Here is a 19,212-nt window from a genome sequence, read left to right on the forward strand (position 1 = left end):
GCATCTAACTGACGGGTATGGCTCAGAGAGCAGAGCGCACTGGTTGACAGTGATAGTGCCCCACAAACCAAACCACAAGGGGCGCAGCTTATAAGGGGAAGGAGGGACCAGTGGAGCAACATGTTGACCTACAATACATGACCAATGAGCGTAAACAGAACAAATCAGAGAGCACAATGCAGTGTAGCAGACCAGACTTGAAGCGAGGTGATGCAGGAAGCACAATGCAGTGTCAAGAATCATACATGTGGAAGCAATATTAAACAAACATACAGTGGCGAAATAAAGCCACAGCCCTATTAGAGGCGCGAGAATCCCCCAACACAGACTACCCACCACCCCAAAAGATCCCCACCAGTCCAAACAGGAAGAAACCCACCCACCCCGCACCCACTCCAACCCCCCCAATCAGGCTGAGAAGACCACCCACTCCACCCCGGGGACCCACCACTGGGAGGGAAAAACACAGCAATAATAGTGGGAATCATCCCAGTGGGGGCATGGCAGGACTCGGCGGACACCCCTGCAAAGAAGCAGGGTGGCCAAGCTTGGGTTAGGAAGCGGCATCTTAGACAGATAACAGTTTAATCAAAGAACCATTGTCCACACCGTCAATCATTGTCACTCAAGCGGTCAGTGCATTCAAGTGGAGACTTGGGAGGGGAGGATCGAGTTTCTTTTTCCAGTCTCTTAGCGAAAGCCAGGGCCTCCCTCGGGTCAGGAAATATAAGTGTCTTGGAATCCTGCCGGACCTTCAACTTCGCCGGGTAGGCTAGGAAGTATGAGATGTCTTGCTTCTGGAGGATGCGCTTGGCTGGCAGAAACTCTCTCCTGGCAGCTTGAACAGTGAGGGTATAATCCGGGTAGAAAGAGAGGGTGTTTCCCTGGTCCTTGATGGTGCGCCTGTCGCGTGCCGCTCAGAGGATGGCATCACGATCCCGGAAGTTCAGGATTTTCGCCACTATGGGGCGGGGTGGCAGACCAGACCAGGACGCGGGCCTAGGGAGCGGTGGGCATGTTCCATGATGAAGAACTGGGATAGAACGTCCCAGAAGAGTTCCTTGATTAGTTGCTGAATGAAGTCTTCCATTTTGGAGACGTTGGTGGACTCCGGAAGGCCAGTGATACGAAGATTACTCCGACGGGAGCGGGTTTCTAAAGCCTCGTTTTTCTCCTGAATCACGGCCACAGCGCCGGCCACGAGGTATGTAGCTCCACTGGGGAAGCAGGTAGAAGTGCAGGAGTTGGGGCGATCGACTCACGGTGCCCACCAATGTCCGGAAATCCCTTTTTAGTGTGAGTGGAGTATGAATGCCAGCAGGATAATGGCGGATAAGAGAGCTTGGCCGGGAGAGCCCACTCAGAGTGCGGCCATCTTGCAGCCGCCCAAGCCACCCCCCCAGGGCTCTGATAATTAACCCCAAACTGTTCCACCTGACCTTCTAAGAGACCTACACAAACCCTCAGTTGCCATTTAATGCCTTCTCTTCCTGGAGAAATCCCCAACTGTTCCTCTGGGACCACCCAGCAGGCTGCCAGCCCCCTCGTAGACACGCCCAATGTGGCATAGACAAGCCGAAGAGTCCTCCTGTCTACTTTCAAAAGAGCCCCATCTGGAGTTGAAACGACAGAGGTGCTCTCAGGCTTGTTTGGTGTGCCATCCATCCAAAGCTTTCTGCATCCCCCCCTGGCCTTCAGACCATTGGAGTACCCTCAGACACGGCTGGTAGTCCCCCAAGAGACCCTGTGTTGCGTGTTAATCTAGGTTCCTGATCGATACTGTGACCTTATGCCCCTATTCGGCTATAAATCCCTTTATTCCCTATATTGGCATAACCGTTCAAGTGCGATTTTCTGAAAAGTCATCTCTGGCCTCACATGAACAGAGCCACATTCCAGCATGACTCTCTGCTACTTCCTTTGCGACCAATTAGTGCAATGACAGAGCAGCAGTCACTATCTGATATTCCTAGATAACACTCCGAGTTCTTCAACAAAGATAAAAACTTAGCAAACCTGGAAATCCCCGCTTGCTATGTTTTGATTAGTAATGGAACTCTAATGAGCAACTGATAACTATCACTTCCTAGTGACATCTTTAATTGACGTCTTATGTCCAACAAACTTGCGTCAAACCCGGCACCTGTCAGGTATAAATATTACCAACGTTGCCTTAAGCAATGTTCGTTGCCTGTTGCTGATGCCAGCTGCCTGCATGACCCTGTGTTGGTAAATCTAGCACTCTGTCGCTGCAGCCTGCTATCCTGTGGTGGTGAAGCTGCTGATACCATTATCGCCGCTAAAGCGCGACCTATGGTGCAGTACGCTTAAGGAGCTGAACAGCCGTCCCTCTGCGAAGACATCCAGCAGATTCCAGCTGCCCGCGGACGCTGTCCCCCCTCCTTCCTCGACGCGCTGAAGAGAAGCCGCTGCCTTTCTCGTGCAGAGAAATCCAGTCCCGGCGCTTCCGGTTTACCCTCGCGGATGACTGGGATATCGAGAGAGACCCCTGAAGGAGATACCAATCCTCCATCATTCTATCCAGAGGTATGGTGTTGACTAAACCCTTAGACGAGAATTCTTGAAACAAACCTTGGCAAAACCAACTTAACTTAAGCTACTTACTTACTCCCCTTTTCACGTGTTAGGCTTAGGTCAGGCACACTGGGGTAGGCTTAGTTAGAAGCACCAGTTGAGTATGTTAGCCTAATGTATATATGACTGTATATATGTTTTATTACTTTTAAACCATTGTATGGCTAAGAAACCATATCAATGCTTTTACAGTTCTATTTCGCAATACTTATCTTACTGTACGTACTTTTTATAATAATTATTGCAATTGTGGCAATACATTTCTCTTGTACGAGAAGAAAGACTGTGCAATAAATGTTAACCCTTTATTGACAAACGCCCGTCTCTCTATTCTCTACATCTCGTGAAAGTAAACTGCACTAGACTGACTGAGTGAAATACATGTCTATTGTTTCACACGACCCTAGAGATTGACTCTTGATCTGAGGAGCAAAGTTGTCATGTTGCACGGTTGTTGGAAAACTGAATCCCTTCTTGTCTGTGCCAAGGAAGCTGATCACTTCCTATGCAGAGAAGAAAGTTTCCAGTGACCTCTGAGCTAGTTGGTAACACAACCCAATTAAGTTTAGCATAGTCAGTGGAGGCCTGGAATATCCGCAGTTCCACGTCGATACTACTGTTTATGTTATTCCAATGCGCAGGGCCTAGTGGGAAACTAGGAACTACACTACACCTGAGCTCCCCTCAACCGGTCATAACTCGCCCCTGCCTTCAGATATCCAAAGTGTGCCATCAGACCCTGCCAAAGCCTGTCAAAAGACCTTTGTTTCCCCCTCAGAGAACCCAAGCCTGGACTCAGGCCTCACCTGCAGGCACAAGCAGCGGCCCTTCGGAGAGCGTTACCAGCCTTCGGACACCCTACCTTGACCGTGGACACCAGTTGAGTTCACTCACCCTCAGAGCACAAGGTCCCCAATGGTCCGAACATGTCCTGGCCCCCCGCCCCACCTCCAATAGAACCCCCCTGTCCTGTCCATCCTTGTGAAGGAGAGGAAGTCTGCTCAGATGTGTGGGTCGAGTGGGGTGTCTGGTCGGAACGAGGGTTGATACTGTGCTTTATGAAGAGGGCTTTGCTTCTATAAGCGCCTTGAGACCCTCACAGGTGAGTAGTGCGCTTACAATTCCCTGATTGATTGATTGTTTGATTCTGTTATGGTTGACTTGCACAACGAGGCTTTATCTTTGGTGCTGAGGTGTCTGCGGGTCGAGGTGAGTGTCCTAAGTTGTGTTTCTTCTCCTTGTGCCTTGGCTTCCCCGGTTTCTTTCTTGTTTGCAGACCGTGCATTTGTTCTTAGTGATGTTTGGGGCGTCTCGGGGTGTAAAGGGCTTTGGTTTGGACTCGGAGGGTTGAGAATCAAGGACTCGTCTGTTGGGAGTTGTGATGTGGGTCGTTGTTGCTCGGATGAGGACCCAGTTGGTAGAGCGTCAAGGAGAAGACTTAGGGGCATGTTTATGAAATTTGTCGTGCAGTTCAGCAACTCACCTTGCGTGGTGCAAGAGCGACGCAACTGGGTTACGAATATGGCCCGCGGTTTTCCTCTTGTGGTTTGTCCATGGAAAAGAGGAAGTGGGTTCTGGTCCTGTCCTGTAACGAGCATGCGTGTTTCTATCCCGTATCTCTAATGACCTAGGGGCCGATTCACAGAACTAATCTGAGATAAAATCCGAACCGTACTTCTTTTGGTATTCACAGAAGCCATCTAGTATTAGTAAAGTTAGGACTCCTAAGTTTACTACTACTAAACTAAGACAAAATCCTAACTTTATGACTTTCAGTATTCACAAAAGGCATTTAGTAGTAGTAAAGTTAGGAGACGTAACTTTACTACTACTAAATGCCTTCTGCGAATACCAAAAGAAGTAAGTTTAGGATTTTGTCTCAGATTAGTTCTGTGAATCGGCCCCCTAGTGTCTCGCCCTCCCGCGTCCCCCAGCCTCCGGGCTGCATCCTCCTCAGCCTCCCTCCTGGAGTCAGTAGCCGTCAAAGGTGTCGCTGGATCATGATACTCCATTCCCTGTTGTCTTTGTGTCCCCCTCTCTTTCTTCTCTCCCAATGCATCGCCTGATTCCGCCATCTTGTTCCCCCACTGACCCTGTACACCTCTTGCCTCCTTTGCAGAGTGGACTCCATCCTGTTGGTGGAAGAAGGATTCCAAATGACCAGTGTCGATGCCAGCGACAAGATGCTGAAGTACGCCCTGAAGCAGCGATGGAGCCGGAGGAAGGAAGACGCCTTCGACAAATGGGGTGAGGACATAGCGCAAGCGCATTGACTGAGATCCGATGAGGAATGAGCGAATGTCAGCGTTTCTTTCTGTACTTGGCTGAAAGGGGAAAGTGCTCAATGTTGAGGTCTGTGTCGGGCCTTGAGACCGGGAGAGGATCAATGCTTGTCTGCCGTCTTGCGATTCCGCAAGGAAAGTGCCGGTTTTTGAGATTGAGTAACAAAAGTGCTTGAGATCAATGTTAGTCCACCGTCTTGAGACACGATGTGGTGAGTTCCTGAGGTCAATGTTTGTTTTCTGCCTAGTGATCCTGTGAGGGGGGGTGCGGAATGTCAATGTTCGTCTCGATCCTTGACGTAGGACGAGGATGATAGGGTCTACACTCACATTTTGACCACCATCTTGAGATCGGGTGTGGAAAGTGCCTTAGGTCAAGATTTGTCTGCCGTTGTGCATTCTGTGAAGAAAGTGCTGTTTTTTGAGACCTGGTAACAAAAGTGCTTAAGGTCTGTGGGCCTGATTCACAAAAGTAACCTGAGACAAAATCCTAACTTTACGACTTTCGGTATTCACAAAAGACATTTAGGAGTAGTAAAGTTAGGATTTTTCTCACTTTAGGAGTAGTAAAGTTAGGAATCTTAATTTTACTACTCCTAAATGCCTTTTGTGAATACCGAAAATCATGAAGTTATGATTTTTCTTACTTCAGGAGTACTACTACTAAATGCCTTTTGTGAACACCAAAAGTAGTAAGTTTAGGATTTTATCTCAGATTAGTTCTGTGAATTGACCCCCAAGCGTCCACACTAGATTCCGTTTGCTGGACCAGCGATGCTACCTCAAATCAAGATATGGATACAAATTCCTACTCATTTACAGAGTATTATAAAAGTTTCAATGTAGTTTTTTTATGTATATGTACTTTATTTTACTACTAAAATGATTTAAGTTTAACAGCTGCAGACCCCCTGAATAGGTGTTGCGGGCCTGCAGGGGTGAGGTAGAAAGGTGTAGCTTTTCACAACATGTTTTGAAAATGGTTTGGTTTGTGTTTTTTCAACATTGAGCTGCAATTGGTCTTTCCATACAACGGCTCAACATGCCTCGGTGGGGGCATTTTCTGGACATTGTGTACTTATTTTTACAATAATGTGCATGTTTTCCTGTTGCCCGTCCGCGCCTGGACCGCGCCCAGCGCCAGACCCCCTGCCCCTCGCGCTGCCCAGCCCCCCCGCGTTACCTATGATGCCGCCACCCTCCTAGCCCTCAACCCCGGTCGCGCCCCCAACTGCGTCCAAGCCGCTCCTGGACACACCCATGGACCTTTCTCATGCTACTCCTGCAAATTCAGCGGCACCAACAACATCTCCGCTACAACCACACCACAGATTCCCGACCCCAACCACCTACAATGCATCCTTCTCAACACCCGATCGGTGCACAGGCACGCCATTGACCTATGGAACTTACTAGACTCCTTCTCTCCAGACGTCGCCTTCCTAACAGAAACATGGATGAACGCTTCCTCCGCACCAGACATCACCATTGCCATCCCTGAAGACTATAAGATCACCCGCAAAGACCGTACCGGCCACACAGGAGGAGGAATCGCTATCGTTCATAAGAAATCTATCCGCATCTCAACTAGCTCTGACGCCAACCTCGCCAACTCCGAACACCTCCACTTCCAGATCCACATCGACCCCAAAACAACACTCAGAGGCACTCTCCTCTACAGACCACCAGGACCTCGCGCAAAGTTCAGTGAAGACATCACAGACTTCATCTCGCCACACGCGCTCCCCTCCAAAGACTATATTCTTCTGGGAGACCTCAACTTTCACCTTGAAAAGATCAACGACCGCAACACCACCACCCTCTTGGACAACCTCGCCAACCTCGGACTTAAACAACTAGTCACTTCCCCCACCCACATCGCAGGTCACACACTCGACCCCATCTTCACATCCAGCAATCATGTCTCCTTCAGCCACACTACGGATCTCCTATGGACCGACCACAGCTGCGTTCACTTCACCTACAACAAGCCGAAACCCATCAACCACTCCCAACCTACCTTCCAAAGAAACTGGAACAAAATCACCACGGACCAAATCTCCGCATCGCTCCTTCGACACTCCCCAGCCCTCTCTTCTAACGCCAACGAAGCCGCCGCCAACCTCACCCTATGGTTATCCAACACCGCCGACTCATTAGCCCCACTGAAAAAACGTCAAAGCAAACCTGGCAGCAAGAAAGCCTCATGGTTCAACGAGGATCTCAAGAAGTCCAAGAAACTCTGCCGCTCCCTTGAAAAGGCCTGGAAAAAAGACCCAACCACCAGCACCAAGGACGCCTTCAAAAACGCCACCCGCACTCACCACCAACTGATCCGAAAAGCCAAGAAAACAGCATTCAAGGATCGACTTGACAACAACGCCCACAACAGCAAGGAACTTTTCAACATCGTCAAAGAATTTTCCAACCCCTCGGCCAACTCCAACGACATCACCCCCTCTCAAGCCCTCTGCGACTCCCTAGCTTCATTCTTCCACAACAAGATTGCAGACATCCACAACAGCTTTGACAACCATCCCGGAAACCAACCCACCCTACCATCTGCTGACCATCTTCCCCCCGTGAACACCCTCAACGCCTGGAACCCAATCTCCACTGAGGACACCATCCGCCTGATGAACTCCATCCACTCAGGATCCCCCACAGACCCATGCCCTCACCACATCTTCAACAAAGCAGACTCCGTCATAGCACCGCACCTCCGAGACGTCATCAACTGTTCCCTCAACTCCGCTACCTTCCCAGAAGACTGGAAACACGCTGAACTCACCGCCCTTCTGAAAAAACCAACAGCTGACCCCACCGAACTCAAAAATTACCGCCCCATCTCGCTACTTCCATTCCCGGCCAAAGTCATCGAGAAAGCCGTCAACAACCAGCTCGCCGCCTTCCTCGAAGCCAACAAATCCCTCGACCCCTCACAATCTGGCTTCCGAGCAAAACACAGCACTGAGACCGCCCTCATCGCAGCAACAGACGACATTCGAACTCTACTGGACAATGGAGACACAGTCGCCCTCATCCTCCTCGACCTCTCTGCAGCATTCGATACAGTCTGCCACAGCACCCTTCTACAACGCCTCAATAACATCGGAATCCAAGGAAAAGCACTTGAATGGATCACCTCGTTCCTCACCGGAAGAACCCAGAGAGTCCGCCTTCCTCCATTCAAGTCCGAGGCCTCTGAACTCATCTGCGGCGTACCTCAAGGATCCTCACTCAGCCCCACCCTTTTCAACGTATACATGAGCCCCCTCGCGGCCATCGCACGCCAACACAACCTCAACATCATCTCTTACGCGGACGACACTCAACTGATCCTTTCTCTCACCAAAGACCCCAGCACCGCCAAAACTAACCTACACGAAGGAATGAAAGAAGTTGCCGAATGGATGAAACAAAGCCGTCTGAAACTGAACTCAGACAAAACAGAAGTCCTCATCTTAGGTACATCCCCCTCTGCTTGGGACGACTCCTGGTGGCCGGAAGCCCTCGGAAAAGCACCCATCCCGACAGACCACGCACGGAACCTTGGCGTCATCCTGGACTCTTCACTCTCAATGAACAGACAAGTCAGCGCCGTATCCTCTTCCTGCTTTAACATTCTTCGCATGCTCAGAAAAACATTTCGCTGGATCCCCTCAGATACAAGGAAAACAGTCACCCACGCTCTGGTCACGAGCCGACTGGACTACGGAAACACCCTCTACGCAGGTACCACCGCTAAACTCCAGAAGAAACTCCAACGAATCCAAAACGCCTCAGCCAGGCTCATATTAGACATCCCACGCAACGAACACATCTCGGGTCACCTTAAAGACCTCCACTGGCTACCCATCAATAAAAGGATCACTTTCCGACTGCTTACCCACGCACACAAATCACTCTACGACATCGGACCAGATTGCCTCAACTCTCGACTATCCTTCTACACCCCCTCCCGCCAACTACGTTCTTCCAGCCAAGCCTTCGCCACTGTACCTCGCATCAACAAGACCACCATGGGAGGCAGATCCTTTTCTTACCTGGCTGCTAAAACATGGAACTCACTCCCCGCTTACCTTCGCCTCACCCAGAACCACCTAGCGTTCAGAAAGCAGCTTAAAACATGGATATTTGACAAATAATCCTCCTCCCCTCCATAAGCGCCTTGAAACCCTCTGGGTATGTAGTGCGCTATACAAATTTCATGACTTGACTTGACTTGAAATCATGGATATAAGTAAAGTCTTCCAGATCACTGCCATAGCAAAGTGTTGGTTTGCCAACATCATGGCTTAGAATGTTCATATGGCTTTCATGTCATAGAATGTGTGTGTGTTCAAGGCATAGAATGTTCATTTATCCTTCAAGGTGTAGAATGCTGGTCTTTGCCTTTAAGGTGTAGAATGTTCATGTTGCCCCTATGGTATAGAATACTCTCCTTTGCCTTTAAGCCGTAGAATGTTCATGTTGCCACTATGGTATAGAATGCTCACATTTGCCTTAAAGGCTTAGAATGCTCATGTGTCCTTTATGGCATACAATGTTCATCTTTGCCTTTAAGGTGTAGAATGTTCATGGTGCCACTATGGCATAGATTGCTCTACTTTACCTTTAAGCCATAGATTGCTTATGTTGTCATTATGGCCTAAAATGTTCACCTTTACCTTATAAGCATAGAATGCTCATGTGTCCTTCAAGGCATAGAATGCTCATGTGTCCTTTAAGGTATACAATGCTGGTCTTTGCCTTTAAGGTGTAGAATGTTCAAGGTGCCACTATGGCATAGAATGCTCTACTTTGCCTTTAAGCCATAGAATGCTTATGTTGTTGTTATGGCATAGAATGTTCACCTTTACCTTATAAGCGTAGAATGCTCATGTGTCCTTCAAGGCGTAGAATGCTCATGTGTCCTTCAAGGCATAGAATGCTCACGTGTCCTTTAAGGTATACAATGCTGGTCTTTGCCTTTAAGGTGTAGAATGTTCATGTTGCCACTATGGCATAGAATGCTCTCCTTTGCCGTTAAGCCATAGAATGCTTATGTTGTCATTATGGCATAGAATGCTCACCCTTGCTTTAAAAGCGTAGAATGCTCCTGTGTCCATTACGGTATAGAATGCTCATGTTACCACTATTTTCATAGACCTCTTTCCTTTGCCATTAAGGCCAAGAATAGTCATGTATCCTTTAAGGTCTAGAATGCTCACTTGTCCTTTAAGGCATAGAAATGCTCATGTTGCCATATACCATAGAATTCTCATATTTACTTATATGGTGCACAATGCTCAGATTGCCATTATGATATGGAGTACTCACCTTTGCCTTAAAGGCGTAGAATGCTTATGTGTCCTTTATGCCATGCAATGTTCATCTTTCCCTTTAAGGTGTAGAATGCTCATCTTGCCACCATGGTATAGAATGCTCTCCTCTGCATTTAAGCAATAGAATGTTTATGTTGTCATTGTAGCATTGAATGCTCACCTTTGCCTTAAAAGTGTAGACTTCTCATGTGTCCTTTAAGGCGTAGAATGTTCATGTTGCATAGAATACTCATGTTTACCTATATGGTGTACAATGCTCAGATTGCCATTATGGTATTGAGTACTCACATTTGTCTCTAAGGAGTAGAATGCTCATGTTACCACTATGGCATAGACTGATTTCCTTTGCCTTTAAGCCATAGAATGCTTATGTTGTCATTATGGCATAGAATGTTCACCTTTACCTTATAAGCGTAGAATGCTCATGTGTCCTTCAAGGCATAGAATGCTCACCTGCCCTTTAAGGTCTACAATGCTGGTCTTTTCCTTTAAGGTGTAGAATGTTCATGTTGCCACTATGGTATAGAATGCTCACCTTTGCCTTAAAGACATAGAATGCTCATGTGTCCTTTATGGCATACAATGCTCATCTTTGCCTTTAAGGTGTAGAATGTTAATGTTGCCACTATGGCATAGAATGCTCTCCTTTGCCGTTAAGCCATAGATTTCTTATGTTATTATGGCATAGAATGCTCACCCTTGCCTTAAAAGCGTAGAATGCTCCTGTGTCCATTACGGTATAGAATGCTCATGTTATCACTATTTTCATAGACCTTTCCTTTGCCTTTAAGGCCAAGAATAGTCATGTGTCCTTGAAGGTCTAGAATGCTCACTTGTCCTTTAAGTACTTGAATGCTCATGTTGCCACCATGCCATAGAATGCTCATATTTACTTATATGGTGCACAATGCTCAGATTGCCATTATGGTATAGAGTACTCACCTTTGCCCTAAAGGCGTATAATGCTCATGTGTCCTTTATGGCATGCAATGTTCATCTTTCCCTTTAAGGTGTAGAATGCTCAGCTTGCCACCATGGTATAGAATGCTCTCCTCTGCATTTAAGCCATAGAATATTTATGTGGTCATTATGGCATAGAATGCTCACCTTTGCATTAAAAGTGTAGACTTCATGTGTCCTTTAAGGCGTAGAATGCTCATGTTGCATGGAATGCTCTCCTTTGCCTTTAAGCCATAGAATGCTTATGTTTTCATTATGGCATAGAATGTTCACCTTTACCTTATAAGCGTAAAATGCTCATGTGTCCTTCAAGGCATAGAATGCTCACGTGTCCGTTAAGGTATACAATGCTGGTCTTTGCCTTGAAGGTGTAGAATGTTCATGTTGCCACTATGGTATAGAATGTTCACCTTTGCCTGTATGGTGCACATTGCTCAGATTGCCATTATGGTATAGAGTACTCACATTTGTCTCTAAGGAGTAGAATGCTCATGTTGCCACTATGGCATAGACTGATTTCCTTTGCCTTTTTGGCCGCTAATGCTCATGTGTCCTTCACGGTGTAGAATGTTCATGTTGCCATTAAGACATAGAATGTTCAACCTTTGAGTTCAATGCATTTAATCCACGTGTTGCCATTAGGGCAGAGCATGTTCATCTTTCCCAATATGGCTCACAATCAGGGGCATAACGAAGGCATCTGCAGCCCCTGAAAAGCAGGGTGGTCCAACCCCCCAGGGAGCCCCCAACTCTTCAAGGGTCCCATTCAGCCCAAGGCCAATGAAAACCTGTGAGATGTGAGGGACCCAGGTTCTTTAGGGGGCCCCGTCGTGTGGCCCTACGCGACTGCACACAATACTCAGATTGCCTTTTCCTAGGAGCTGTTGACAACTTCCAAGAAGTGCCTGGAGGGGATGAATGTTCTTCCAGAGTGGGTGTGTTTGATTTTGTGTTCATTATTCTCCCTGTGCATCAAATATTTGTGTTCATTGTGTTTTTAGTTTGTATTTTGGCTTTGTTTTCTGTCTACGTTCAGGCTGTTTAAACCACAATAGGAGAGAGAGGGAGTTTTTTTCAACTATTGCCCCCTTATTCTCAACCAAAGAACGCGATAATGTACCAGGTACGCTATGCACTAGCACGAACAGCTCTTTGTTGCAGAATCGAAACTTAGCAAGGAACGTTTCTCGGAATCCAGCAGGATTAGTTTCGAGCAGCAGGAAAATGGCGCCTAAAGGATAATGGCTGAGCGAATGCGAACTTATACAAGACATTAAAAAGCATCAGCGAGCATAATCTAACAGAGGGGTGCGTGGCCATGCCCACGGTGGACAGCCGCCACCCCTTATACTTCTTATTACTGACTGGTGTCTATTGAGCAGAACAGGAGGGGCCCGATTCACAGAACTAACTTAAGACAAAATCCTAAACTTACTACCATTTTGGTATTCACAGAAGGCACTCACTCATTTCGGTATTCACAGAAGGCACTTACTCATTTCGGTATTCACAGAAGGCACTTACTCATTTCGGTATTCACAGAAGACACTTACTCATTTCCGTATTCACAGAAGGCACTTACTCATTTTGGTATTCACAGAAGTTAGGACTCCTAACTTTAGGACTCCTAAACTGAGAAAAATCCTAACTTTAAGACTTTCGGTATTCACAGAAGGCATTGAGGAGTCCTAACTTCTGGGCTCTTTTTACTTTCACTTTTACTTTTGCTTTCACTTTTACTGCAGTGACATCAGTGCGCCCTGCATGCAGATTATCAGTACAGTAAATAAACTTGGGCTGCTCGCAAACAGCACAAGCTAAAAATAAAATAAAGGACTCGATGTGGCCGTTACATGCCTCCCCAGCGTTGGCCAATGGCTAACAGGCATACTGGGGAGGTAGTGTGGGTGTCAGTCATTGGCTAACACCCGTCCCTAAGGGGTTACATTTTTCTCTATTTTTCTAAATTGTTATGGGATTTTTCTTGTGTTGTGTTGTCACTTTATTACTGTTTGTGTGCTGCATAAATACTTTACAGATTGCGTCTAAGTTAAGCCTGACTTCTTCGTGCCAAGCCACCAGAGGGTTGAGCACGGGTATTTTAGGGTTTATATTTCACCCCCTCAATCAAACGCAATTTCCTACAATATTTATTATATTCATTAATAGGCCTAATGGGTACATGGGGTGCAGAGTAATGTGCTTTGCAGACACTGTATTCAACTGTCTCTATCTTTCTCTCGTCCTCTCTCTCTCTGTCTCTCTAGGCCCCCAGTCCTTCCTCTTTCTCTTCTCTCTCTTTCTCTTTCTCTCTCTCTTCTCTCTCCCTCTCTCTCTCCCTCTCTCTCTCTTTCTCTCTCTCTCCCTCTCCCTCTCCCTCTCCCTCTCCCTCTCCCTCTCCCTCTCCCTCTCCCTCTCCCTCTCCCTCTCCCTCTCCCTCTCCCTCTCCCTCTCCCTCTCTCTTCTCCCTCTCTCTTCTCTCTCTCTCTTCTCTCTCTCTCTCTCTCTCTCTCTCTCTCTCTCTCTCTCTCTCTCTCTCTCTCTCCCCCTCTCTCTCTCTCCTTCTCTTTTTCACTCTTTCCATTTTCCTCGTCATCTTTCCCTCTTATTAAATTTTGTCTCTCCTCTTCAGTTTCTTGGCGTCCACACCCTTTGTCTTGACCTCTAACCTTCCTCTGGTCTCTTTCAGTCATTGAAGAAGCGAACTGGCTGACCCTCCAAAACGACCTGCCGAGGCCTGGACCCGGGTTCGACGCCGTCATCTGTCTGGGCAACTCCTTCGCCCACTTACCGGACTTTAAAGGTGAGTGACCCGGATCCCTTCCTTCCTGGGTGGGCTCAGTGCCAGAGGGTGTCCGATGCCCCGGCTCCATTGGTGCAGAAGGTGCAGTGGCACCGGGGCCCACCGAACCCTGGTGAATGCTGTAGTTTATTAAACAAACAGCAGGCGGGGCTCTCTCCCTCCAGGGCCCAGGGTGTGTTTGGGAGGCCAATGTGGGACCAATTTATAACCATTCTGATTCCCTTGTGGCTGCTCATGCAATGAGGCATGCTCGGCCACTATGGGAATAGTATAACCTATGCCACACCCTACAGTTTATCACTGAGTGCATCATACACAGATAAAAATACGTAAACCCCTTCAGAATCCAGACACAGCCTGGTCTGGGGACTAATGCGTCCATTCCTGGGGCCTGTGTTTGATCTCATGGACACAGGTTCAAGTCCTGGCGGGTCCACTCAGTCTTTCATCCTTCTGAGGTAAATAAAATGAGTACCATTGAGATGGGTAACAATAAACATCTGTTATTCAGTGCCAAGATACCCTTGGATGAATGTGAATTTTACAAATACATGTTATGCTAGATAATTGAGGTGCAAAAGGACGCTCGGAGCTCTGGGCTCCGGTGCCACTGCACCTGCTGCATCATTGGCAGGTAACACCCTGTCCCCACACCCCATACACACCACCTAACTGCAGCTTGCCTCCGACATGATGTACGGTTGCTATAGTGCCGTTTTCTTCCGACATTAATATTTTAATGTTTCCTTCCGAGTAAAAATCGAGACAACCACCTAAAGCAAGAATTTTTAGCCCTTATCTGAACCTAATTCAAACAGCAAATATGAATGGAAAACACTTTTAAATGGATTCTAGAGTTGCAAAGATTCGTGACTATTAAATATAGACAAATCAGACGGAAAAGTCAGGGTTCAAATGTATACATGCAACTGTATTCATAGTTCTGTTTAGTATCATGTCCATGTCCGGGCACTCTCAAAACTACAACAAATAGCCAGTGTTTCTTTTGGAAAGGTGACAAGGCAACCCCGATTGATAATTAATGTAAACAAAGTGAAAAAGCTCCCACCTGCCCCGCTGTCCTGTACCTGTGTTAGAGACACCCACCTGCCCCGCTGTCATGTACCTATGTTAGACACCCACCTGCCCGCTGTCATGTACCTATGTTAGACACCCACCTGCCCGCTGTCATGTACCTCTGTTAGACACCCACCTGCCCCGCTGTCATGTACCTATGTTAGAGACACCCACCTGCCCCGCTGTCATGTACCTATGTTAGACACCCACCTGCCCGCTGTCATGTACCTCTGTTAGAGACACCCACCTGCCCGCTGTCATGTACCTGTGTTATAGACACCCACCTGCCCGCTGTCATGTACCTGTGTTATAGACACCCACCTGCCCCGCTGTCATGTACCTCTGTTAGACACACCCACCTGCCCCGCTGTCATGTACCTCTGTTAGACACACCCACCTGCCCCGCTGTCATGTACCTCTGTTAGAGACACCCACCTGCCCGCTGTCATGTACCTGTGTTAGAGACACCCACCTGCCCGCTGTCATGTACCTGTGTTAGAGACACCCACCTGCCCGCTGTCATGTACCTGTGTTAGAGACGCCCACCTGTACGACACAGTATCACACAACGGCAGTGTCTACTGCGTGATATATAAATTTATATCAACACAAAGGGGGGACACTGTTCCAAGGTGAGTAGTGCATGTAGTCACTCTCTCACTGAAGAAAGAATTAAGAACAAAGAGAAGACGGAAAGGAGGTGTCCCAGATCTGGGATTCGGTGTGGAAGAACAAGTCTTGTCTCTTGTTGCCCTCACACACCCGAAGGATGTCTTGCTTCATCATCGGACAGTTGCTCCTCGTCGGGCCGGCGCTGTAATGCCCTACGGGTCCCCCGAAGGGTCACTTTTTCAGAGATCTTTTGAGAACTGCCGTTTGGTGCATGCTGGTGTGTGGTGTGAGTCCTGTGGGGTGGGGGGTGACAAAGTGTGTGAAAAGAGATAAAACTGTCTAAGGGTTGCCAGAAGAGATACTTTCATAAGGTGGTACCCTTGGCAGAGTAAAAATACCCGTAGGTTAGGAGTTATCCCTGTAGGCGTAATGTGCCCAGGTAACTAGGAGGTCGACATGTTTCACGCCTCAGTGGTCAAAAAGATCCCTGGCGTTTCATCAGGACCAGAAGAAAACTGTGAAGCTTGTGTGATGCACGTGAAGAAAACTAGATTTTAATAATACTAGTGAGAGGGTAAAGTTAACCCTCAGGGCGATCAGTGGGGGCCCTCAACTAAGTGTCCTTTAGTTAAGACCACAACTAAATAATTGTGTCCACTCCCGATCGTGACCTAGAAGGGAAAAAGGCACAGAGACAAAAGAGACATACGACAGGTAAATATGGGCGGCTTAAAGGTGGACCTCTATGCGCTTATGTCGAGGTAACGCTTCTCGCGTAAGAAAAAGGTTGAGACAGACCAAGTATACATAGTACCCCCTACTTCGGTTTCCAAAAGTCTGTGCCGGTTATTATTTCTGGCAGGTTTCCTTGGGGTACAAAAGGGTCTTAAGCAACTGTTTTTTGGCCTCTAGTTTCACAATAGTAGCAAACCCAATAGAAGTGAGAAACGCATGCACGTCAATGCCATCCATGGGACACCCCCTCTTTAAACCTACGAAAGCTCAGCTGGTTAACACGATTACTGCAGAGGCCAGTGTGTGTACCCAGAGAGCCACAGCCCGAATCCTGGTCAGCAGAGTGTGTACTTATAGCGCTGAGAGGTCCCAGTCTGCTACTGAAAGCACTATGGATATGCCAGTCACCATGCAGCCTCGAATGGAGTGTCCATCCCGCTGTCCCCGGATCCACCCACTCTTATGGATCCGAGGCGCGAGGCACAGACCACTGACCCGTACAACGAGGCCTTGCAAGTGTTTGTAGGTCGTGGACCAGAGCTGTCAGCCAGTATCACCCCACGCCTGGTCTGTGTCCACTGCACTGAGGAAGCAAGACTCGGGCCTCGTTTACAATCTGTTGGCGTAGGGCAGCGCCGCAAGCCTTCCTGCTGCACTGCCGTGCGTCAAACGAAAAGCGCAGGAATGCGTCGTATCTATCAGACCCAGCACATTTCTGTCCTCTTTCCCTGCGCTGACGCACAATGGGCTACCGTACCACAATGCAGGTACCCTTCACCATGGTGCAAGGGTGTCTACGTTGTAGGCAGGGCACAAGTTCTAAAAAAAAGAAGTGGGGGGACATTCCAAGTTAGGTGGTGTCACCGGAAGTGGAGAAGTGTGGCTCACTGGTTAGAGGAGGCAGACCTGGAAGGAGAGGTCAGCCCGGGACCAGGGTTCAATTCCTGGCTCGGCGGGTCTTGAGTCCGAAAATGTCCACAGACTCGACAATTCTCGCTCCGGTGCCTACTCGATTCACGGGTTCACACTCTGCGACTCTGGGCAATAGCTTGCTTAATCTCCACAACGGCTCCTCGCAGCGGGATGCCTGGCTTTCACCTTGCAGATACCCTGCCGGGGATATCTCACAGGGGAATACCAGGACGGGTTCCCTAAGCAAGCGCTTAGATACCGGGTCGGTGATTTGCTCTATATAAATACATGTACATTTACATTTACAAGTGCCGTCACGACAGGAAGTGGCCTAACAAAATGTAGTCCCCTCTCTAAAAAAGGTTACAAGGCGATGGGGGCAGGTTCAAAGGGCATCAGCAGCTCATGCTGCCTTTGATGGAGGGTTTTGTTGAGGGGCGTGGTGATATCCAGATTAGACTACATGAATGTAGTCTCCACTGGGCTTCCTTCCTGCTCAATGTGCAGGAAGAATACCTCAGCCAGAGGTATTTATAAAAATGAAAATCAAGCATATTACCCTTGCACTAGTTGAGCTGCACTGGTCGGCAATCAACAGCAGCGTTAAATGTAGCATGCACTACCGTGTTTACCACGCCCCCTTTGAGCACAGTCCCATAGTATCTAAAGAGTTGTTTGTCAGAAGCGAGCTTCCATTAAATCTCAGGACAAGCGCCGGCTGCAGGACCCGGGCAGGCGCCGGCTGCAGGACCCGGACAGGCGCCGGCTGCAGGACCCGGGCTCAAGAATGTCTGCATAATGAGCGATTTCCCTGCAGACCAGCCTAGGTTTGGAAAGGTGACCTGCATCGAGCAAGAGAGCATACCTGCCTGCTCGAGGAGTTGTACTGGGCCTACCAGAGAATCCAACCTGATTCACACGCAAAACGGGGCGCATGTGGCTAAAAGCTCTGTTCGCCCTCTCGGCAATAGCAGGTGAGGTTTGGTGAGTGCTGAGCACGCGCGCAGGAGCAGTCTCTGGTACCGGCTCCATCTTTTAGGCAGGGGGGACGGCGTCCACCCGGTATAAACCCAGTAAAAAAAAGTAGGGGGATGCCGTCCACCCGCGTGGTATCCCGACTCGAGCCCTGGCCTGGTTGTAGGGATCAACTAATCAAAATGTAGGTAGTAGTGTTCCCGTAGGGAAACGTCCGCACATTTCACTAGACAAAGCAGTAGTATAGCACTAATTAAGCGTGATAAATGTGGGTATCCTACTATGTTCAAAATACGGGTGCTATATCTCCCCAACACCTACTACCTCAAGGTGTTGTAGGCACAAATCAATGTGCAACCAAATTACATACAAAAAGTCAGGGCGTTTTTCAGCACACCATTAAGTCCCTATTCGGTCTTCATTATAATCATCACTTCTTGGGGTATGGGTAAACCATCTAATGGACAATTGAAACAAATCAATAACACTACTTAAAGAACAAAGATCCAGATCGGTCAATCTTCCTGCTGTTCAGCAATCCTTTATTTGCATATAGAAAATGTAAAAAAAACTCCCAGCACACGGTTTGCTGACACATGTTTCGTCTTTTTCTAAGACTTTCTCCAGGCAGAACAATTGTTTCAGGTGCCCCTATGTTCACTGGACCAACAAGAACATCAAAAGAGCTAGTATGTACAGAGCCGGAATCGCCAAAATGCCGCTGCGTGCTCCCAAACTAATTCCCAATATCACAGAAGGACTACCCCACAGATCCTGATATTTCTTATAGGGAACATCAGTGTATCAACGAGTTGCACCAACTGGGCATGGTAAATCAACTGGCCAATGGACGTCTATAACATCCTGTCTGGTGTCTGCAGGTATCCGTATCGTTGCGGCGTCCTTATTAATCCTGGGCAGTCCCTTTATTGGT

General features: G+C 48.0%; 1 protein-coding gene across 1 annotated transcript in view; it reads left to right on the forward strand.

The window, feature by feature from the left end:
- Positions 1–19,212, forward strand: part of GNMT (glycine N-methyltransferase) — a 70,151-nt gene that overhangs the window by 35,569 nt on the left and 15,370 nt on the right. The window contains exons 2-3 of the mRNA XM_086925823.1: positions 4,715–4,842; positions 13,854–13,967. Of these exons, the coding sequence (XP_086781949.1) occupies positions 4,715–4,842; positions 13,854–13,967 (242 nt within the window). The remainder of the gene's footprint in view (positions 1–4,714; positions 4,843–13,853; positions 13,968–19,212) is intronic.

This window comes from Lissotriton vulgaris, chromosome 6, assembly GCF_964263255.1.
Source record: "Lissotriton vulgaris chromosome 6, aLisVul1.2, whole genome shotgun sequence".
In the NCBI taxonomy this organism is placed as follows: Eukaryota; Metazoa; Chordata; class Amphibia; order Caudata; family Salamandridae; genus Lissotriton; species Lissotriton vulgaris.